The sequence below is a fragment of the Triticum aestivum genome, chromosome 2D, assembly GCF_018294505.1.
Source record: "Triticum aestivum cultivar Chinese Spring chromosome 2D, IWGSC CS RefSeq v2.1, whole genome shotgun sequence".
Lineage (NCBI taxonomy): Eukaryota > Viridiplantae > Streptophyta > Magnoliopsida > Poales > Poaceae > Triticum > Triticum aestivum.
Genome location: NC_057799.1, coordinates 616,262,983 through 616,283,533, shown reverse-complemented (window position 1 = coordinate 616,283,533; position 20,551 = coordinate 616,262,983). Strand labels below are relative to the sequence as shown.

The 20,551-nt window shown below is 49.2% G+C and overlaps 1 protein-coding gene across 2 annotated transcripts; it reads right to left on the bottom strand.

Annotated features, from left to right (window-relative positions):
- Positions 1-13,109: 13,109 nt before the first annotated feature.
- Positions 13,110-20,094, bottom strand: LOC123054987 (beta-D-xylosidase 4). 2 transcript variants are annotated; one of them, XM_044478876.1, is made up of 8 exons: positions 19,485-20,094; positions 17,124-17,417; positions 15,829-15,998; positions 15,616-15,713; positions 14,662-15,009; positions 14,150-14,566; positions 13,439-14,037; positions 13,110-13,401 (listed from the first exon to the last, which is right to left on the bottom strand). In XM_044478876.1, the coding sequence occupies exons 1-7, from the start codon at positions 19,911-19,913 to the stop codon at positions 13,463-13,465; spliced, it is 2,331 nt and encodes a 776-aa protein (XP_044334811.1). In that variant the 5' UTR covers positions 19,914-20,094; the 3' UTR covers positions 13,110-13,401; positions 13,439-13,462. The 2 variants fall into 2 exon arrangements, with proteins under 2 accessions (XP_044334811.1, XP_044334810.1); XM_044478875.1 differs by having other exon boundaries at positions 13,110-14,037.
- Positions 20,095-20,551: the final 457 nt, after the last annotated feature.

Here is a 20,551-nt window from a genome sequence, read left to right as displayed (position 1 = left end):
CCCCCCTCCTTGTCCTATTCGGACTAGAGGGGGAGGGGGCGCGCGGCCTGCCCTGGCCGCCCCTCCTCTTCTCCACTAAGGCCCACTATGGCCCATTAAACCCCCGGGGGGTTCCGGTAACCCCTCCGGTACTCCGGTAAAATCCCGATTTCACCCGGAACACTTCCGATATCCAAATATAGGCTTCCAATATATCAATCTTCATGTCTTGACCATATCGAGACTCCTCGTCATGTCCGTGATCACATCCGGGACTCCGAACAACCTTCGGTACATCAAAACTCATAAACTCATAATATAACCGTCATCGAAACTTTAAGCGTGCGGACCCTATGGGTTCGAGAACTATGTAGACATGACCGAGACACGTCTCCGGTCAATAACCAATAGCGGAACCTGGATGCTCATATTGGCTCCCACATATTCTACGAAGATCTTTATCGGTCAGACCGCATAACAACATACGTTGTTCCTTTTGTCATCGGTATGTTACTTGCCCGAGATTCGATCGTCGGTATCTCAATACCTAGTTCAATCTCGTTACCGGCAAGTCTCTTTACTCGTTCCGTAATACATTATCCCTCAACCAACTCATTAGTTGCATTGCTTGCAAGGCTTAAGTGATGTGCATTACCGAGTGGGCCCAGAGATACCTCTCCGACAATCGGAGTGACAAATCCTAATCTCGAAATACGCCAACCCAACAAGTACCTTCGAAGACACCTGTAGAGCACCTTTATAATCACCCAGTTACGTTGTGACGTTTGGTAGCACACAAAGTGTTCCTCCGGTAAACGGGAGTTGCATAATCTCATAGTCATAGGAACATGTATAAGTCATGAAGAAAGCAATAGCAACATACTAAACGATCGTGTGCTAAGCTAACGGAATGGGTCAAGTCAATCACATCATTCTTCTAATGATGTGATCCCGTTAATCAAATGACAACTCATGTCAATGGCTGGGAAACATAACCATCTTTGATCAACGAGCTAGTCAAGTAGAGGCATACTAGTGACACTCTGTTTGTCTATGTATTCACACATGTATCATGTTTCCGGTTAATACAATTCTAGCATGAATAATAAACATTTATCATGATATAAGGAAATAAATAATGACTTTATTATTGCCTCTAGGGCATATTTCCTTCAGTCTCCCACTTGCACTAGAGTCAATAATCTACATTACACAGTAATGATTCTAACACCCATGGAGCCTTGGTGTTGATCATGTTTTGCTAGTGGAAGAGGCTTAGTCAACGGGTCTGCAACATTCAGATCCGTATGTATCTTGCAAATTTCTATGTCTCCCACCTGGACTAAATCCCGGATGGAATTGAAGCATCTCTTGATGTGCTTGGTTCTCTTGTGAAATCTGGATTCCTTCACCAAGGCAATTGCACCAGTATTGTCACAAAAGATTTTCATTGGACCCGATGCACTAGGTATGACACCTAGATCGGATATGAACTCCTTCATCCAGACTCATTCATTTGCTGCTTCCGAAGCAGCTATGTACTCCGCTTCACACGTAGATCCCGCCGCAACGCTTTGTTTAGAACTACACCAACTGACAGCTCCACCGTTCAATGTAAACACGTATCCGATTTGCGATTTAGAATCGTCTAGATCAGTGTCAAAGCTTGCATCGACGTAACCATTTACAACTAGCTCTTTGTCACCTCCATAAACGAGAAACATATCCTTAGTCCTTTTCAGGTATTTCAGGATGTTCTTGACCGCTGTCCAGTGATCCACTCCTGGATTACTTTGGTACCTCCCTGCCAAACTTATAGCAAGGCACACATCAGGTCTGGTACACAGCATTGCATACATGATAGAGCCTATGGCTGAAGCATAGGGAACATCTTTCATCTTCTCTCTATCTTCTGCAGTGGTTGGGCATTGAGTCTTACTCAACTTCACACCTTGTAACACAGGCAAGAACCCTTTCTTTGCTTGATCCATTTTGAACTTCTTCAAAACTTTGTCAAGGTATGTGTTTTGTGAAAGTCCAATTAAGCGTCTTGATCTATCTCTATAGATCTTGATGCCCAATATATAAGCAGCTTCACCGAGGTCTTTCATTGAAAAACTCTTAGTTAAGTATCCCTTTATGCTATCCAGAAATTCTATATCATTTTCAATCAACAATATGTCATCCACATATAATATCAGAAATGCTACACAGCTCCCACTCACTTTCTTGTAAATACAGGCTTCTCCAAAAGTCTGTATAAAACCAAATGCTTTGATCACACTATCAAAGCGTTTATTCCAACTCCAAGAGGCTTGCACCAGTCCATAAATGGATCGCTGGAGCTTGCACACTTTGTTAGCTCCCTTTGGATCGACAAAACCTTCTGGCTGCATCATATACAACTCTTCTTCCAGAAATCCATTCAAGAATGCAGTTTTGACATCCATTTGCCAAATTTCATAATCATAAAATGCGGCAATTGCTAACATGATTCGGACAGACTTAAGCATCACTACGGGTGAGAAAGTCTCATCGTAGTCAAACCCTTGAACTTGTTGAAAACCTTTCGCAACAAGTCGAGCTTTATAGGCAGTAACATTACCGTCAGCGTCAGTCTTCTTCTTGAAGATCCATTTATTCTCAATGGCTTGCCGATCATCGGGCAAGTCAACCAAAGTCCACACTTTGTTCTCATACATGGATCCCATCTCAGATTTCATGGCCTCAAGCCATTCTGCGGAATCTGGGCTCACCATCACTTCTTCATAGTTCGTAGGTTCGTCATGGTCTAGTAACATAACTTCCAGAACAAGATTACTGTACCACTCTGGTGCGAATCTTACTCTGGTTGACCTACGAGGTTCAGTAACAACTTGATCTGAAGTTCCATGATCATCATCATTAACTTCCTCACTAATTGGTATAGACGTCACAGGAACCGGTTTCTGTGATGAACTACTTTCCAATAAGGGAGTAGGTACGGTTACCTCATCAAGTTCTACTTTCGTCCCACTCACTTCTTTCGAGAGAAACTCCTTCTCTAGAAAGGATCCATTCTTAGCAACGAATGTCTTGCCTTCGGATCTGTGATAGAAGGTGTACCCAACAGTCTCCTTTGGGTATCCTATGAAGACACATTTCTCCGATTTGGGTTCGAGCTTATCAGGTTGAAGCTTTTTCACATAAGCATCGCAGCCCCAAACTTTAAGAAACGACAACTTTGGTTTATTGCCAAACCACAGTTCATAAGGCGTCGTCTCAATGGATTTTGATGGTGTCCTATTTAACGTGAATGCGGCCGTCTCTAAAGCATAACCCCAAAATGATAGCGGTAAATCGGTAAGAGACATCATAGATCGCACCATATCTAGTAAAGTACGATTACGACGTTTGGACACACCATTACGCTGTGGTGTTCCGGGTGGCGTGAGTTGCGAAACTATTCCGCATTGTTTCAAATGTAGACCAAACTCGTAACTCAAATATTCTCCTCCACGATCAGATCGTAGAAACTTTATTTTCTTGTTACGATGATTTTCAACTTCACTCTGAAGTTCTTTGAACTTTTCAAATGTTTCAGACTTATGTTTCATTAAGTAGATATACCCATATCTGCTTAAATCATCTGTGAAGGTGAGAAAATAATGATACCCGCCGTGAGCCTCAATATTCATTGGTCCACATACATCAGTATGTATGATCTCCAATAAATAGTTGCTCGCTCCATAGTTCCGGAGAATGGCATTTTAGTCATCTTGCCCATGAGGCATGGTTCGCAAGTACCAAGTGATTCATAATCAAGTGATTCCAAAAGTCCATCAGTATGGAGTTTCTTCATGCGCTTTACACCAATATGACCCAAACGGCAGTGCCACAAATAAGTTGCACTATCATTATCAACTCTGCATCTTTTGGCTTCAACATTATGAATATGTACACTACTATCGAGATTCATCAAAAATAGACCACTCTTCAAGGGTGCATGACCATAAAAGATATTACTCATATAAATAGAACAACCATTATTCTCTGATTTAAATGAATAACCGTCTCGCATCAAACAAGATCCAGATATAATGTTCATGCTCAACGCTGGCACCAAATAACAATTATTTAGGTCTAATACTAATCCCGAAGGTAGATGTAGCGGTAGCGTGCCGACGGCGATCACATCGACTTTGGAACCGTTTCCCACGCGCATCGTCACCTCGTCCTTGGCCAGTGTTCGCTTAATCCGTAGTCCCTGTTTTGAGTTGCAAATAATAGCAACAGAACCAGTATCAAATACCCAGGTGCTACTGCAAGCTCTGGTAAGGTACACATCAATAACATGTATATCACATGTACCTTTGTTCACCTTGCCATCCTTCTTATCCGCCAAATACTTGGGGCAGTTCCGCTTCCAGTGACCAGTCTGCTTGCAGTAGAAGCACTCAGTCTCAGGCTTAGGTCCAGACTTGGGTTTCTTCTCTTGAGCAGCAACTTGCTTGCTGTTCTTCTTGAAGTTCCCCTTCTTCTTCCCTTTGCCCTTTTTCTTGAAACTGGTGGTCTTATTAACCATCAACACTTGATGCTCCTTCTTGATTTCTACCTCCGCAGCTTTTAGCATTGCGAAGAGCTCGGGAATCATCTTATCCATCCCTTGCATATTATAGTTCATCACGAAGCTCTTGTAGCTTGGTGGTAGTGATTGAAGTATTCTGTCAATGACGCTATCATCCGGAAGATTAACTCCCAGTTGAATCAAGTGATTGTTATACCCAGACATTTTGAGTATATGCTCACTGACAGAACTATTCTCCTCCATCTTGCAGCTGTAGAACTTATTGGAGACTTCATATCTCTCAATCCGGGCATTTTGCTTGAAATATTAACTTCAACTCCTGGAACATCTCATATGCTCCATGACGTTCAAAACGTCGTTGAAGTCCCGGTTCTAAGCCGTAAAGCACGGCACACTGAACTATCGAGTAGTCATCAGCTTTGCTCTGCCAGACGTTCATAACTTCTGGTGTTGCTCTTGCAGGAGGCCTGGCACCTAGCGGTGCTTCCAGGACGTAATTCTTCTGTGCAGCAATGAGGATAATCCTCAAGTTACGGACCCAGTCCGTGTAATTGCTACCATCATCTTTCAACTTTGCTTTCTCAAGGAACGCATTAAAATTCAACTGAACAACAGCACGGGCCATCAATCTACAATCAACATAGACAAGCAAGATACTATCAGGTACTAAGTTCATGATAATTTTAAGTTCAATTATTCATATTACTTAAGAACTCCCACTTAGATAGACATCCCTCTAATCCTCTAAGTGATCACGTGATCCATATCAACTAAACCATAACCGATCATCACGTGAAATGGAGTAGCTTTCAATGGTGAACATCACTATGTTGATCATATCTACTATATGATTCACGCTCGACCTTTCGGTCTCAGTGTTCCGAGGCCATATCTGCATATGCTAGGCTCGTCGAGTTTAACCTGAGTATTCTGCGTGTGCAAAACTGGCTTGCACCCGTTGTAGATGGACGTAGAGCTTATCACACCCGATCATCACGTGGTGTCTGGGCACGACGAACTTTGGCAACGGTGCATACTCAGGGAGAACACTTTTATCTTGAAATTTAGTGAGAGATCATCTTATAATGCTACCGTCAATCAAAGCAAGATAAGATGCATAAAAGATAAACATCACATGCAATCAATATAAGTGATATGATATGGCCATCATCATCTTGTGCTTGTGATCTCCATCTCCGAAGCACCGTCATGATCACCATCGTTACCGGCGCGACACCTTGATCTCCATCGTAGCATCGTTGTCGTCTCGCCAATCTTATGCTTCTACGACTATCGCTACCGCTTAGTGATAAAGTAAAGCATTACAGGGCGATTGCATTGCATACAATAAAGCGACAACCATATGGCTCCTGCCAGTTGCCGATAACTCGGTTACAAAACATGATCATCTCATACAATAAAATTTAGCATCATGCTTTGACCATATCACATCACAACATGCCCTGCAAAAACAAGTTAGACGTCCTCTACTTTGTTGTTGCAAGTTTTACGTGGCTGCTACGGGCTGAGCAAGAACCGTTCTTACCTACGCATCAAAACCACAACGATAGTTTGTCAAGTTGGTGCTGTTTTAACCTTCGCAACGACTGGGCGTAGCCACACTCGGTTCAACTAAAGTTGGAGAAACTGACACCCGCCAGCCATCTGTGTGCAAAGCACGTCGGTAGAACCAGTCTCGCGTAAGCGTACGCATAATGTCGGTCCGGGCCGCTTCATCCAACAATACCGCCGAACCAAAGTATGACATGCTGGTAAGCAGTATGACTTATATCGCCCACAACTCACTTGTGTTCTACTCGTGCATATGACATCTATGCATAAAACCAGGCTCGGATGCCACTGTTGGGGAATGTAGTAATTTCAAAATTTTCCTACGCACACGTAAGATCATGGTGATGCATAGCAACAAGAGGGGAGAGTGTTGTCCACGTACCCTCGTAGACCGAAAGAGGAAGCGTTAGCACAACACGGTTGATGTAGTCGTACGTCTTCACGATCCGACCGATCAAGTACCGAACTCACGGCACCTCCGAGTTCAGCACACGTTCAGCCCGATGACGTCCCTCGAACTCCGATCCAGCCGAGTGTTGAGGGAGAGTTTCGTTAGCATGACGGTGTGGTGACGATGATGATGTTCTACCGACGCAGGGCTTCGCCTAAGCACCGCTACAGTATTATCGAGGTGGACTATGGTGGAGGGGGGCACCGCACACGGCTAAAAGATCAACTGATCAATTGTTGTGTCTATGGGGTGCCCCCTGCCCCCGTATATAAAGGAGCAAGGGGGAGGTGCGCCCGACCAGGAGGGGCGCGCCAGGAGGAGTCCTACTCCCACCAGGAGTATGACTCCCTCCCTTCCTTGTTGGATTAGGAGAAGGGGGGAAGGAGGAAGAGGGGAAGAAGGAAAGGGGGGGCGCCGCCCCCCTCCCCCCTCCTTGTCCTACTCGGACTAGAGGGGGAGGGGGCGCGCGGCCTTCCCTGGCCGCCCCTCCTCTTCTCCACTAAGGCCCACTATGGCCCATTAAACCCCCGGGGGGTTCCGGTAATCCCTTCGGTACTCCGGTAAAATCCCGATTTCACCCGGAACACTTCCGATATCCAAATATAGGCTTCCAATATATCAATCTTCATGTCTCGACCATATCGGGACTCCTCGTCATGTCCATGATCACATCCGGGACTCCGAACAACCTTCGGTACATCAAAACTCATAAACTCATAATATAACCGTCATCGAAACTTTAAGCGTGCGGACCCTACGGGTACGAGAACTATGTAGACATGACCGAGACACGTCTCCGGTCAAGAACCAATAGCGGAACCTGGATGCTCATATTGGCTCCCACATATTCTACGAATATCTTTATCGGTCAGACCGCATAACAACATACGTTGTTCCTTTTGTCATCGGTATGTTACTTGCCCGAGATTCGATCGTCGGTATCATAATACCTAGTTCAATCTCGTTACCGGCAAGTCTCTTTACTCGTTCCGTAATACATTATCCTGCAACCAACTCATTAGTTGCATTGCTTGCAAGGCTTAAGTGATGTGCATTACCCAGTGGGCCCAGAGATACCTCTCCGACAATCGGAGTGACAAATCCTAATCTCGAAATACGCCAACCCAACAAGTACCTTCGGAGACACCTGTAGAGCACCTTTATAATCACCCAGTTACGTTGTGACGTTTGGTAGCACACAAAGTGTTCCTCCGGTAAACGGGAGTTGCATAATCTCATAGTCATAGGAACATGTATAAGTCATGAAGAAAGCAATAGCAACATACTAAACGATCGTGTGCTAAGCTAACGGAATGGGTCAAGTCAATCACATCATTCTTCTAATGATGTGATCCCGTTAATCAAATGACAACTCATGTCAATGGCTGGGAAACATAACCATCTTTGATCAACGAGCTAGTCAAGTAGAGGCATACTAGTGACACTCTGTTTGTCTATGTATTCACACATGTATCATGTTTCCGGTTAATACAATTCTAGCATGAATAATAAACATTTATCATGATATAAGGAAATAAATAATGACTTTATTATTGCCTCTAGGGCATATTTCCTTCACTCTCTTCCACCACTTGGCCCATGAGGCCCAATACTTCTTCCCCGTATTCCCCTAACTCCCCGGTACTTCGAAAAATACCCGAATCACTCGGAACCTTTCCGATGTCCAAATATAGTCGTCCAATATTGCGATCTTTACGTCTTGACCATTTTGAGACTCCTTGTCATGTCCCCTATCTCATCCGGGACTCCGAACTACCTTCGGTACATCAAATCACATAAACTCATAATACTGATCGTCACAGAACTTTAAGTGTGCGGACCCTACGGGTTCGAGAACTATGTAGACATTACCGAGACACGTCTCCGGTCAATAACCAATAGCGGAACCTGGATGCTCATATTGGTTCCTACATATTCTACGAAGATCTTTATCGGTCAAACTGCATAACAACATACGTTGTTCCCTTTGTCATCGGTATGTTACTTGCCCGAGATTCGATCGTCGGTATCTCAATACCTAGCTCAATCTCGTTACCGGCAAGTCTCTTTACTCGTTCCGTAATGCATCATCCCGCAACTAACTCATTAGTTACATTGCTTGCAAGGCTTATAGTGATGTGCATTACCGAGAGGGCCCAGAGATACCTCTCCGACAATCGGAGTGACAAATCCTAATCTCGATCTATGCCAACTCAACAAGCACCATCGGAGACACCTGTAGAGCATCTTCTGTTGGAAATATGCCCTAGAGGCAATAATAAAATGGTTATTATTGTATTTCCTTGTTCATGATAATTGTCTATTGTTCATGCTTAATTGTATTAACTGGAAACCGTAATACATGTGTGAATACACAGACCACAACATGTCCCTAGTAAGCCTCTAGTTGACTAGCTCGTTGATCAATAGATGGTTGTGGTTTCCTGACCATGGACATTGGATGTCATTGATAACGGGATCACATCATTAGGAGAATGATGTGATGGACAAGACCCAATCCTAAGCATAGCACAAGATCGTGTAGTTCGTTTGCTAAGAGCTTTTCTAATGTCAAGTATCATTTCCTTAGACCATGAGATTGTGCAACTCCCGGATACCGTAGGAATGCTTTGGGTGTACCAAACGTCACAACGTAACTGGGTGGCCATAAAGGTGCACTACAGGTATCTCCGAAAGTGTCTGTTGGGTTGGCACGAATCGAGACTGGGATTTGTCACTCCGTATGACGGAGAGGTATCTCTGGGCCCACTCGGTAATGCATCATCATAATGAGCTCAATGTGACTAATGAGTTAGCCACGGGATCATACGTTACGGAACGAGTAAAGAGACTTGCCGGTAACAAGATTGAACGAGGTATTGGGATACCGACGATCGAATCTCGGGCAAGTAACATACCGATGGACAAAGGGAATTGTATACGGGATTGATTGAATCCCCGACATCGTGGTTTATCCGATGAGATCATCGTGGAACATGTGGGAGCCCATATGGGTATCCAGATCCCGCTATTGGTTATTGCCCGGAGAGGTGTCTCGGTCATGTCTGCATGGTTCCCGAACCCGTAGGGTCTACACACTTAAGGTTCGGTGACGCTAGAGTTGTTATGGGAAATAGTATGTGTTTACCGAAGGTTGTGCGGAGTCTCGGATGAGATCCCGGACATGACGAGGAGCTCCGAAATGGTCCGGAGGTGAAGATCGGTATATTGGACGAAGGGTATTGGAGTCCGGAATTGTTCCGGGGGTACCAGGCTATGGCCAGCATGTCCGAAAGGGGTTTCGGAGGCCCCGGCAAGCGTTGGGGGGCCTTATTGGCCAAGGGGAAGGGGCAAACCAGCCCACTAAGGGGCTGTGCGCCCCTCCCAACCCCTCTCACGTAACCAGGAGAGGTGGGGGCGCCACCCCTAGGGCAGCCGCCCCTCCCGGCTTGGGGGACAAGTTTCCTAGGGGGTGGGGGCGCCCAAACCCATCTCGGGTTTCCCCTGGCCGCTGCCTCCTCCTCTAGATCCATCTAGAGGGGCCGGCCCCCTCTCCCCTTCCCCCTATATATAGTGAGGGGGTGGGAGGGCAGCCGCACCCCTTGCCTGGCGCAGCCCTCTCCTCCTCCAACTCCTCCTCCTCCTCCGTAGTGCTTAGCGAAGCTCTGCCGGAGAACCACGAGCTCCATTGCCACCACGCCGTCGTGCTGCTGGAGTTCTCCCTCAACTTCTCCTCTCCCCTTGCTGGATCAAGAAGGAGGAGACGTCCCCGGGCTGTACGTGTGTTGAACGCGAAGGCGCCGTCCGTTCGGCGTTAGATCGGATCTTCTGCGATTTGAATCGCCGCGAGTACGACTCCATCAACCGCGTTCTTGTAATGCTTCCGCTTAGCGACTTCAAGGGTATGAAGATGCGCTCCCTCTCTCTCGTTTCTAGCATCTCCTAGATTGATCTTGGTGACACGTAGGAAAATTTTGAATTATTGCTACGTTACCCAACATCTTCATAATCACCCAGTTACGTTGTGACGTTTGGTAGCACACAAAGTGTTCCTCCGGTACTCGGTAATTGCATAATCTCATAGTCATAGGAACATGTATAAGTCATGAAGAAAGCAATAGCAACAAACTAAACGATCATCGTGCTAAGCTAATGGAATGGGTCAAGTCAATCACATCATTCTCTAATGATGTGATCCCGTTAATCAAATGACAACTCATGTCTATGGCTAGAAAACTTAACCATCTTTGATTCAACGAGCTAGTCAAGTAGAGGCATACTAGTGACACTCTGTTTGTCTATGTATTCACACATGTACTAAGTTTCCGGTTAATACAATTCTAGCATGAATAATAAACATTTATCATGAAATAAGGAAATAAATAATAACTTTATTATTGCCTCTAGGGCATATTTCCTTCAGAGGTCGCCGGAGCTGCGATGCAGCGGCCATCGACGTCGCCGGAGCTGTGATGCAGTGGTGCCGGAGCTGTGATGTAGCAGTCAACGACGCCGCCGGTGCTGCGATGCAGTGGTGCCGGAGCTGTGATGCAGCGGTCGTCAGAGTTGCGATGCAGCGGCCCTTGATGCCACCGACGAGATCCGGCGGCAACACCTAGGTCGCAGCACTGTGTGTTTCTATGCAGCTCCGCCGACGGCGAGACCCTGGTCGCAGCACAATGGGCGTTGCATTGCAGCTCTGCCGCCGGGCGCCCGCGAGATCCGGGTCGCAGCAGCATGGTCGTTGCATTGAAGCTCCGCCGGGGACGAGATCCACAAGGACGTTGCAACGTGTCCGTTGCATAGAAGCAAACCCGCCGCCGGCGAGATCCACGGTTGGAGCCGTTGGAACCTCCGCACATCTAGGGAGGACAGAAGCTGGGGGAAAGAAAGACAAAGTTGGTTGTAGTAGAAGCGGAGGTGGTGGTGGCATGGTTGAAGCAGCTGTCGGCGGCCTACAGCCGAACATGGCGAGTCGCAGCTTGTACAGCAGTGGTCGCCGGTGACGAGAGAACCACAGGAGAGAGAGAGCGAAAAGGGATAAGAGAGACGGGGAAGGAAACAGAAATCAGGGGAAATGGGAGGGACCGTGATGCTTCTAGAGAGGGAGACATGGGCCGCATGCCACGTGGAAAGCAATGGACGCGGCTTACGAAATCTGTGGGATCAGCCGGTCTAAATAGAATGTTTCCCTAAATCAATTAGATCGGCCGCCTCGACAACCGTAAGATGTCGTCCAAAACAGTCGTCTGATCTACCGCCCCAGCTAGTCGAGGACTTTTGCAACAACTACCTTGTTGCTCTTAGGGGCTTTGCAACAAGGACCTCGTTGCAAAGGTCCTCTGAGACAACAGTTGGCCAAGACAGGCCACACCCTAGGCTAGAGTGTAGCCACCGGGCCGCCGCCCCACCGTGGCCCGTGCGTCTCGGCCATGGAGCGCCGCCGCTCGCCGAAGTTGCTGCTCCTCCTCCACCTTAGCCCCACGAGCAGCTGCCAGCTCCACTCTAGCACGATGGCGATGGCCTCTCATGTCAGGCACTCCTTCGGTGTTTTCTGCAACTGGAGTTATATTTCTGAAACATGCCTCATGTTGCAATGTCTGATCTCTCGCTCTCTAACTTCGGGCGATCCTAAGGCGCTTTATGCAACTGGCGCTATGTTTCTGAAACAAGACCCTTGTTGCAGAAATAAAACCTTCACCACCAAACGTTTTTTTCTAAAAACAAAATGTCTATTGCAGAAACCTTTCGAAACAAGACTCCCGTTGCAAAAGAAAAACCTTCACCACAAAATGTTTTTTTTCTGAAACAAGGCGTCTACTGCAGAAATCTTTTGAAACAAGACTCCCGTTGCAGGAAAAAAAAACCTTCACCACCGAATCGTTCTATTCTTTCTGAAACTAGTCATGTGTTGCAGAAATCTACTGAAACATCACCTTGTTGCCGGACAATAAACTGGCTATGTGGGACTTATGGCCAGCGTGAGCGCTCGATCAGGATTGATCCGACGGCTATGCAAGCGGCGGACGTGGTGCGTGCATCAGCCGGCTGAAGGTTAGTGTTTTCCATTTTTTTATTAATTACAAAGGTCAACAAATCAATCTTTTTTGGGACAAACTTGACCTTATGTTGTACCCATATAAAAATTTGACCAAAAAACACTCATGTTGAATTCTGCGCAAAAAGAAATTCCAAGGATAAAAAGTGTGAACAGTAACTTGTATATAGTGTTGACTTTGTTTTTTTTCTCCACTATACCCCGACAGGTATAGAACTTTTTATACACGTATACCACTTGATAATGTTTGTTGCCAAAAAGTTTTGACATTTTTACTTTCTTTATAATTATGTATATGGACCCGAGAGCCAAACTTCTGCCTGCCAAGGGAGAGATAACGATGCCATGGTTTTTCCGAAAAGAGGAAAAGATCCCCAGCCTCTGCATCCAGTGGTGCAAACAGCCATAAAAAACACCGAGATTAGCACATGAAACAAATGTGAGTCGATTTTTTTTTTGTAAAGTGAATCGAACGAATGGAGTGGATGAAATGAGGTATTTCCCCTCCCAATAAATTAACATTTGAGAGACGCCACCAAGATTACAGTTGCAAATCGTCCCTCCAATTCCAAACGAATCAAATCAAATTTAACAACCGCAACAAAACAACTCCCAAAGACCCCCGTGGATCCAATTCTTTCTTGTCCCAACAAGAGGCCCATTGGTTATTTCACCTCCCTTAAATCAATTCCTACGGCCCATTCCCCCCGTCGGCCCATCCAATTCCATCATTTTTTCCCCTATCAAATGAAACCGATGCTCTCTACGTGGAATTTTCTTTTTTCTTTTTTTTTGAGGGGTTACGTGGAATTTTCTTTGATCACCCTCGACTCCATCAGACCCGTAGTTCCACGGTGTGCTTGAGGTCGCCGACGTGCAGCGTGTGACCGCCGAGCGCCACCTTGCGGCCGCCCAGCTCGTCCACCACGCTCAGGTCCCTGCACACGTCCACCCTGAACGCCACCGTGCCGGCCTCCCCGGGCGCCAGCGACACCTTCTCGAACCCGAGCAGGTGCTTCGCCGGCGCGTTGTGCGCCGACGGCGGCGACGAGAACAGCAGCACCGAGTGCGCGCCGGCCACCTCGCCGGCGTTCCGCACCCGGAGCTTCACGTCGAAGGCCAGGTCCTCGCAGTGGTCGCCCGCGGCCTCCACGGACGCGCACTCCTCGGCGCGGCACGGGTGGTCCTCGGCCAGCTGCATGGACACGTACGACGGCGGCGCGGACACGAGCTGGTGGGACATCTTGGTGTAGCTCAGCCCGTCCCCGAAGGCGAACACCGTGTCGCCCGTGTAGAACCGGTACGTCCGGCCCGGGTAGCCCGTCGACGTGTCCGGCCGCATCCGCATGTCCGTCATTTTGACCGTGTCGGCGTACGACGCCGGGTACCACGTCACCGGCAGCCTCCCACCTGCGCCCATGACCAAAACAGAGCGCTCACTCGTCAGAGAATGCTCGACATAACGTGGTGACCACAGACGAGCACGTGAGAGAAAATGATGCAGCGACGCAACGGCACTTACTTGGGTTGTGGCTGCCGAAGATGATGTCGGCCAGGGCGGCGCCGCCGGCTTCGCCGGGGTAGCCAACCCAAAGAATGGCGGAGATCTTGTCGCTGGCCTTGGCGAACGAGATGTCGAACGGCCCACCGGACATGACGACGAGGATGACAGGGCCCCTGGAGGCGTTGGCGACGGCCGACACGAGCTGCGTCTGCTGGCCAGGCAAGAGGAGGCTCGTCCTGTCCAGGCTCTCGCGTTCAATGGACTGGTCGGCGCCGACGACGAGCACGGTCACGTCGGCACTGGCCGCGGCCGCCACGGCGGTGCTGAGCTGGAGGCTGTTCCCGCTGCACCCGACGTTGGTGCACCCCGGCTGGTACACGGTGTTGACGCTGGCGCCCAGGCCCTGGAGCGGCGTCGTGTACTTGCACGGCGTGCCTGATGGCAATGTCAGTACACAAACACTTTAGTCCACATGGTGAAGCTGACCATAGTATTAAGTTGTGAACAGCAGTGAGAAATTTGATTGATACCTTCGTAGTTGCCGATCATGGTGAAGCTGGCATTGGCGTTGGGCCCAATGACGGCCATGGACTTGATGGACTTGGCCGAGAGCGGCAGCGCGCCGTTGTTCTTGAGCAGCACGATGCCCTGGCGCGCCGTCTCGCGTGCCAGCTCCCGGTTGGAAGACGTGCACACGTCCTTGGGTCCGAGGCTGCCGAAGGCGAGCTCCCGGGGGTCGCCGTCGAAGAAGCCCAGGCGCATGAGCATGATGAAGTTGTTGGTGATGGCCCGGTCGACATCCTCCTCCGACAGCTCGCCGGCCTGCACCGCCGCCACCGTGTGCTGCGCCAGGAAGTTGCCGCAGTTGAGGTCCAGCCCTGCCGCACGCAATCAGGGAATGTCAGATATAAAAAAAATTCAGAATTCAGAATTTGCTCAACACAAAACTTTTGAAGTTTCACGAGAAAATGTTCAAAGTATTTGACATGTCTCGTCCTCAGGTAGAAGAATTTATATTTCCTTTCGGTTTCTGCTTCATCTATATACTGTTTAGAAAAATTGAAGCAAAATGACAGACATGAAACAGAGAAACAATAATAGCTAGAACATGTCTGGATTGCACTTATGTTTAGGGACCATGGATGATGATTTACAAGCAAGATCTGCTAGAACAGTAGCATGTATAATTGCGTGGGCACACCGACACAGCCGGGAATAATTTCTTCATGTCGATCAGGATGCAAGTTGTCAAGGCCCCTTAAGCTTTAAAAAGTTGTTGCCAAGAGCCCATCAATTACGCCGGACCGGACGCCCTAACAACTCGATGGCTACCGCTAACCTCGACTCGTACTGATTGCCTAACTGCTGCTAGGCGTTGCACTAACAGTCACAGATCATCATCCAAACATCTGCATTGTCTGTAGTACTACAACTGCATTGGATATGCATAGTTGGATGATGTGTATTGTGAGAGATGAACGGACCTGATTTGATGGTGATGGCGGCGGCCTCCTCGGGCGTCTTGGTGTAGTGCTGCTGGGTGTAGAGCACGTCCACGGAGTCGCAGTCGGACACGATGTATCTGCAGCCAGAACCAAACATGGATATATCATCAGAGATTCAGAATGTACATGGTCTTCACTGAAACTAACTAGCAGTGCACCATTTTGCGACATGAGTAGGGCAAGATGAGGTACCCGTTGAGCTTCCAGTCTCCTCTGATGACTCCCTCAAGGAGGTCCTTGTCGGCGCAGGTGGGCTTCCCGTTCACCTTGTTGTAGGAGCACATGACGCTGGCCACATTGCCGTCCAGCACGCAGCTCTTGAACGGCGGCTGGAACGTGTCGTCCAGGTCCTGCTGCGACACCTGAATTTCACAAACAAACACACAAGGAAAAACTGTTACAGGCTTGCAGTTGTCTGCCATTAATTTGCGTTTTTCTTTCTACTTGTCAGTTTACAGCTTGTAGTGTGGATCTTGAGAAAGCTTGCCATGTTGCTGCTCTCACATTATGCTGGAGGGGCGCATACAAGTGAGTAGTGACTATATTTTGAGTACTTTTGAGCACTGATTGCAGGCAGCAGGCTCACATGCACGATATCTAATACGACACCCATGATTAGGCGCGCGCCATTATATAACTTTATCTTCTTAGTGTTCACAAACTAAAATACACACAAGAAACAAATGACTCTGCGACTGTTTATGTCCTTTCAGAATTATAGAACACGCACCGCCGTACCCTTGATGCACACTTACTACTCCAGTAGTAAACTGGATTAGATTCTGGGACAAGGGCTCCCAGACGCTGCCAGAGAGGTGCAAATGCAGCATTGTTTTATGGGTGTTGGGCGATGGGTATTTGTCTGCCCGGATCTGCCATTTTTCAGTGGAACTGCAACCACCAGGATCTGAGGTGTTAACAACTCGCAACTAGCTTTTCTGTGTCCACCTACACGTGTCCAGACATTCCCTAATTCCTTAGTTAAGTGTACAATGATTAAGCTAGAAGTGTCTTGCATAATTTACTAAATTTGCAGTGGAGTGGATGAGGGTGCAAACTATTGCAACTAGCAGTAGAAACCAGCATGTTGTTGTCAACCAAAAGGGCAGTAATTTTACTACAAAGAACGGGGCTAATAGAGAAACTAACGATGCTGCTTGTCGGTGCATTGATTCAAGCTATATCTAGCTAGCTACCAATAAGAAATGGCGATGGGTCGATTAGTAATAAATTGACCAAAGGGAAGTAGGCCTTGCCGACGCGCTTTTGTCAGTCAGTAGTGTACTACTGGGTACAGCAAGCTAGCACACTCATTTACTCGCACGTCAGAGAGAGACGCAGAGCAGTCCACTAAAATCCGGTGCAGAACGGCAAGCATTCATCGCCATCCAGCCAGGCAAAGTAACCCAAAATAAGCTAGCTACGCTGAAGTGAAGCGAGCGAGATTATTATTCTTAGTGAGTTGGTCATGGTAGCAGTGGGAGTACCTTGGCGTCGAAGGTGTATCGCTCGACGCCCTTCCAGTTGTCGACGTCGTAGGCGGTGTAGTGCTTGCAGCAGGCGGCGACCTTGAGCGCGCCGTCGGTGACGCCCGCCGCGCCGGCGTCCTGGAGCCCCTTGACGTATCCGACGGCGTACTTGCTGGCCAGCAGCGGGTCCTCGCCGGGCGTCTCCTGGCCGCGGCCCCACCGCGGGTCCCGGAAGATGTTGATGTTGGGGCTCCAGAAGGTGAGCCCCGCCAGCCCCACGTTGTGCATCGCCCGCGCCTCCGTCGACACCACCTGCATTGCATTCCCCAACCAAATCACACATGGTAGAAAAACCGTCAGAGTTAATCCGGACGACGACTCATGCATGCACAGGTCGGCACGGTGCGCTCAAGTGGTAGTAGCTGGGAAGCAGTGGATGGTGCTATGGTAGGTGCAACCGAATGGAGGAAAAAAGAGTAATGTCGGACGGACAGCAGTCACTGCCTGCTGGTTTCTTGCGACTTGTGAGAACCCTAATTTGGTGGGAAAAATAAACCGATCAGTCCATTCTAGCTTAGCCTAGCCTAGCTTAGCTTAGCTTAATCAACTTGTTAATCTCCAAAACGGCATAAAAAAATCCAGGCATCTGCTACAGAACCAGCATCTGCTGCCTACAAGCATGCTGAAACGAGACTTTTCCCAAACTCGACGAGGACAAGAGCTAGGTGGTGGAGTCTAGGGTGATTTGCACTTGAAAGAAAAGAAAAAGCTGCATGATATGGGACCTCAAAGGCTCAAAAACTCCCGTCTACTGCTACCAGATATTATTGATGGGGCACTCTTTTCTGAATTAATCCCCACAAGGACAGCGACGCCTCAACAAGGAACGGAGAAAAATCTCAAGAGAAAGGCATTTTCCTTCCTGACAGGCACGTACGTGCTCACCGCTAGCGTCCAATCAGTGCAAATCCACGGACGGAAGGACAGTATCATCTCGGGTGGAGTGGAGATAAAACAGCAAGAGGACCCCAATCCTCCATGTCCCTGCACTGTGCGCACACATGGAGAGTCGTGGAGGAGCACTGTGCAGTGTGGCCCTCCGTGATACACTGGACCTAATTGTGTGATTCCTTCAGCGCGTATTATTACTGGTCCAGTACGAAGTGTGAATGTTCATTTGAGAGAGAAGATTTCACATGGGCAAAGCACCGGAATGATAAATTCCGGTGGTGGGGCCGGGTCCCGGCGGGCGGCAGTCTGGTCCTCGCTGCCGCGCCAGGACCAACTTGCCCGCTGCTGCTTTGCTGCGTACAGTACAAATTCCCGTGACGCTCATCACGTCGTAATTCGCGGACGTACGGCGTGGCGCGGCGCGGCGGCAGGACCTCGCAGCGTTGCCATTTTTAACACTTCAGATTTACCCTACCCTACCGGTGTTAATTTTAGTTACTACTGTTAGTGTCAGTGCAACGTGCCAGCGTGTGCGCTAATGATGCGGCAGCACCATGGTGGTACTGATTAGTAGGGCTGCACGCTCCTGGATCTGCATCGCTTTGTTACTCGGAGCAGAGCAGCTCAGAGGAGTGCATCTCGTCATGGCTGGTGCGTGCCGTGTAAAATACCGCTGCCGCTACTGAAACCTACTCTACCTATCTATTGCTGCGAGCGAGTGGCTATCATATCAATCATCTCTTCTCCACATGCATGCCGCCGTTGATTTGGACTACAACACAAAATGTACTACGTGCTTCTGTAGTAGCACCAGCATCTCTCCATGGCATGGCATGGCATGGCACGGCAAGGAAGAAGCGAAAACGCATGCATACTCCTCCCTCCCGTTCCCGTACTATACTTACCGCTGTACGCTAGCTTAGACTGAGCAAAAGTATTCCTGCCGGTAGGAAAAACGCATCGCATGCTACGGCGCCGGCGCTGCTTTTCACAACAGAACACGGTAGGTTATTAGCAGCAGCGTTAAATGCATGCCGCGCGTCGCCAATGGCAAGCAAAAGTCGCCGGCGGGCGGGCGGAAAGGCACCATGCGGACGGCCGGCCCGCCGGACGGAATACTGTAATCCACAACCCGTATCCAATGCAGTACCAAACGGCATCGCACGAGCTAACGGAAAGACGCAAAAGCAAGGCACAGCATTCCCTGATCCCCAGCTGCACCCATCGAATCTCCGCTCCCCAATCCACCACCACCAACCCGCACTCACTCGCCCGCCAGAAAGCTCGCCGGTGCAAGCAACCGCAATGCGGCCGGCGGCGGAGGAGCAAACATTCGTATACTTCCTTTTCGCCGCCGGTGCAAGTAATGGCGATCGAAACAAAACAAAACGAAACAGGGGAGCGAGGTGGACCGGGTGACAGACTGACCTCGCCGATGGCGCGGAAGAGGGAGGCGTTGAACGACGCGGCGGTGAGGATGGGCTGCGGGAAGCTGGTGGCGCCGGGCACCAGCGGCGAGAACCGGGTGCCGGGCCCCACGTAGGACACCCCGTGCAGCGCCTCCGACCACCACTCGTACGCCGGGATGCCCAGCCGCCCCAGCGCCGCCTGCTTGTTCACCAGGAACCCCACCTTCTCCGCCAGCGTCAGCCGCGACACCAGGTCCTTGGCGCGCGCCGACGCCGACGCCTTCCGGTTGCAGAACCCGTACCCCGCCAGCGTCGCGTTTGACGCGTCGCACGCGAACACCGGCGTCTGCGCCTCCGCCACCCTCACATTGCCGCCCCAGCTCAGCATCACCGTCGCCACGAGCAGCAGCAGCACGGCCAGGAACGGAGGACGCGCCGCCGTGGCCATTGCTGATAGCTAAGCTAGGCCTCCTCTCCGTCCTCTGCCAAGTACTGGCACTCGCAGTGGCGATATATAGAGTGGTCTGGTGGTTGCGCGCCGAGAGCGTGGCGTGGGCGTGGGCGTGGGCGTGGGCGTGAGCTGGAGCGGCCCGTGAGGGGGACGGCGGTGGCGAGGGCTTTGTTTTCCCCGTCCGCTTCCACTGTTCTCGCAATTTGTGGTTTGTACTCTACCCAGCCCGTGAGCGATGCCGTTCTTGGAGCCATCCGTCCATGCATTCGTTTCAACGCGCCTCGCTTCTTCTTCCCCCTCTGCCTACGTTGCCACAGCAACCAGAACCCCACAAGTCGGTGCCGTTTCTTCGCCACGAAAAACGTGTATCATCTATCGTGGCGAACAAAGTCCGCGCGTTTCCAGAATTTGTGACTTGAATTTGGTTTCTAGAACGAGTTTGAACGGCGGTGCGCTGATTCAGATGTAGTACCAGTACAAACACTTTACACTTCCTCCGGAGACAATGTGGTAAAGCGGCAGAGGATAAAGGTGCCACTTTGAGAATCTCAACGTGGTGGATGAGGGTCGATGGATGGATGATGGGTGCCGGTGGTTAACGAAAGCAAACAGGGGTTGGAAAGCTGCTTTTGCCT

What these genes read in the sequence shown, in the direction of transcription:
- LOC123054987 (XM_044478875.1), bottom strand. Translation starts at nt 19,913, where the DNA reads ATGGCCACGGCGGCGCGTCCTCCGTTCCTGGCCGTGCTGCTGCTGCTC. An exon ending in TCTTCCGCGCCATCGGCGAG is followed by an intron (nt 17,418 to 19,484) that starts GTCAGTCTGTCA and finishes AATGCAATGCAG; the next exon opens with GTGGTGTCGACGGAGGCGCG. An exon ending in GATACACCTTCGACGCCAAG is followed by an intron (nt 15,999 to 17,123) that starts GTACTCCCACTG and finishes TGTGAAATTCAG; the next exon opens with GTGTCGCAGCAGGACCTGGA.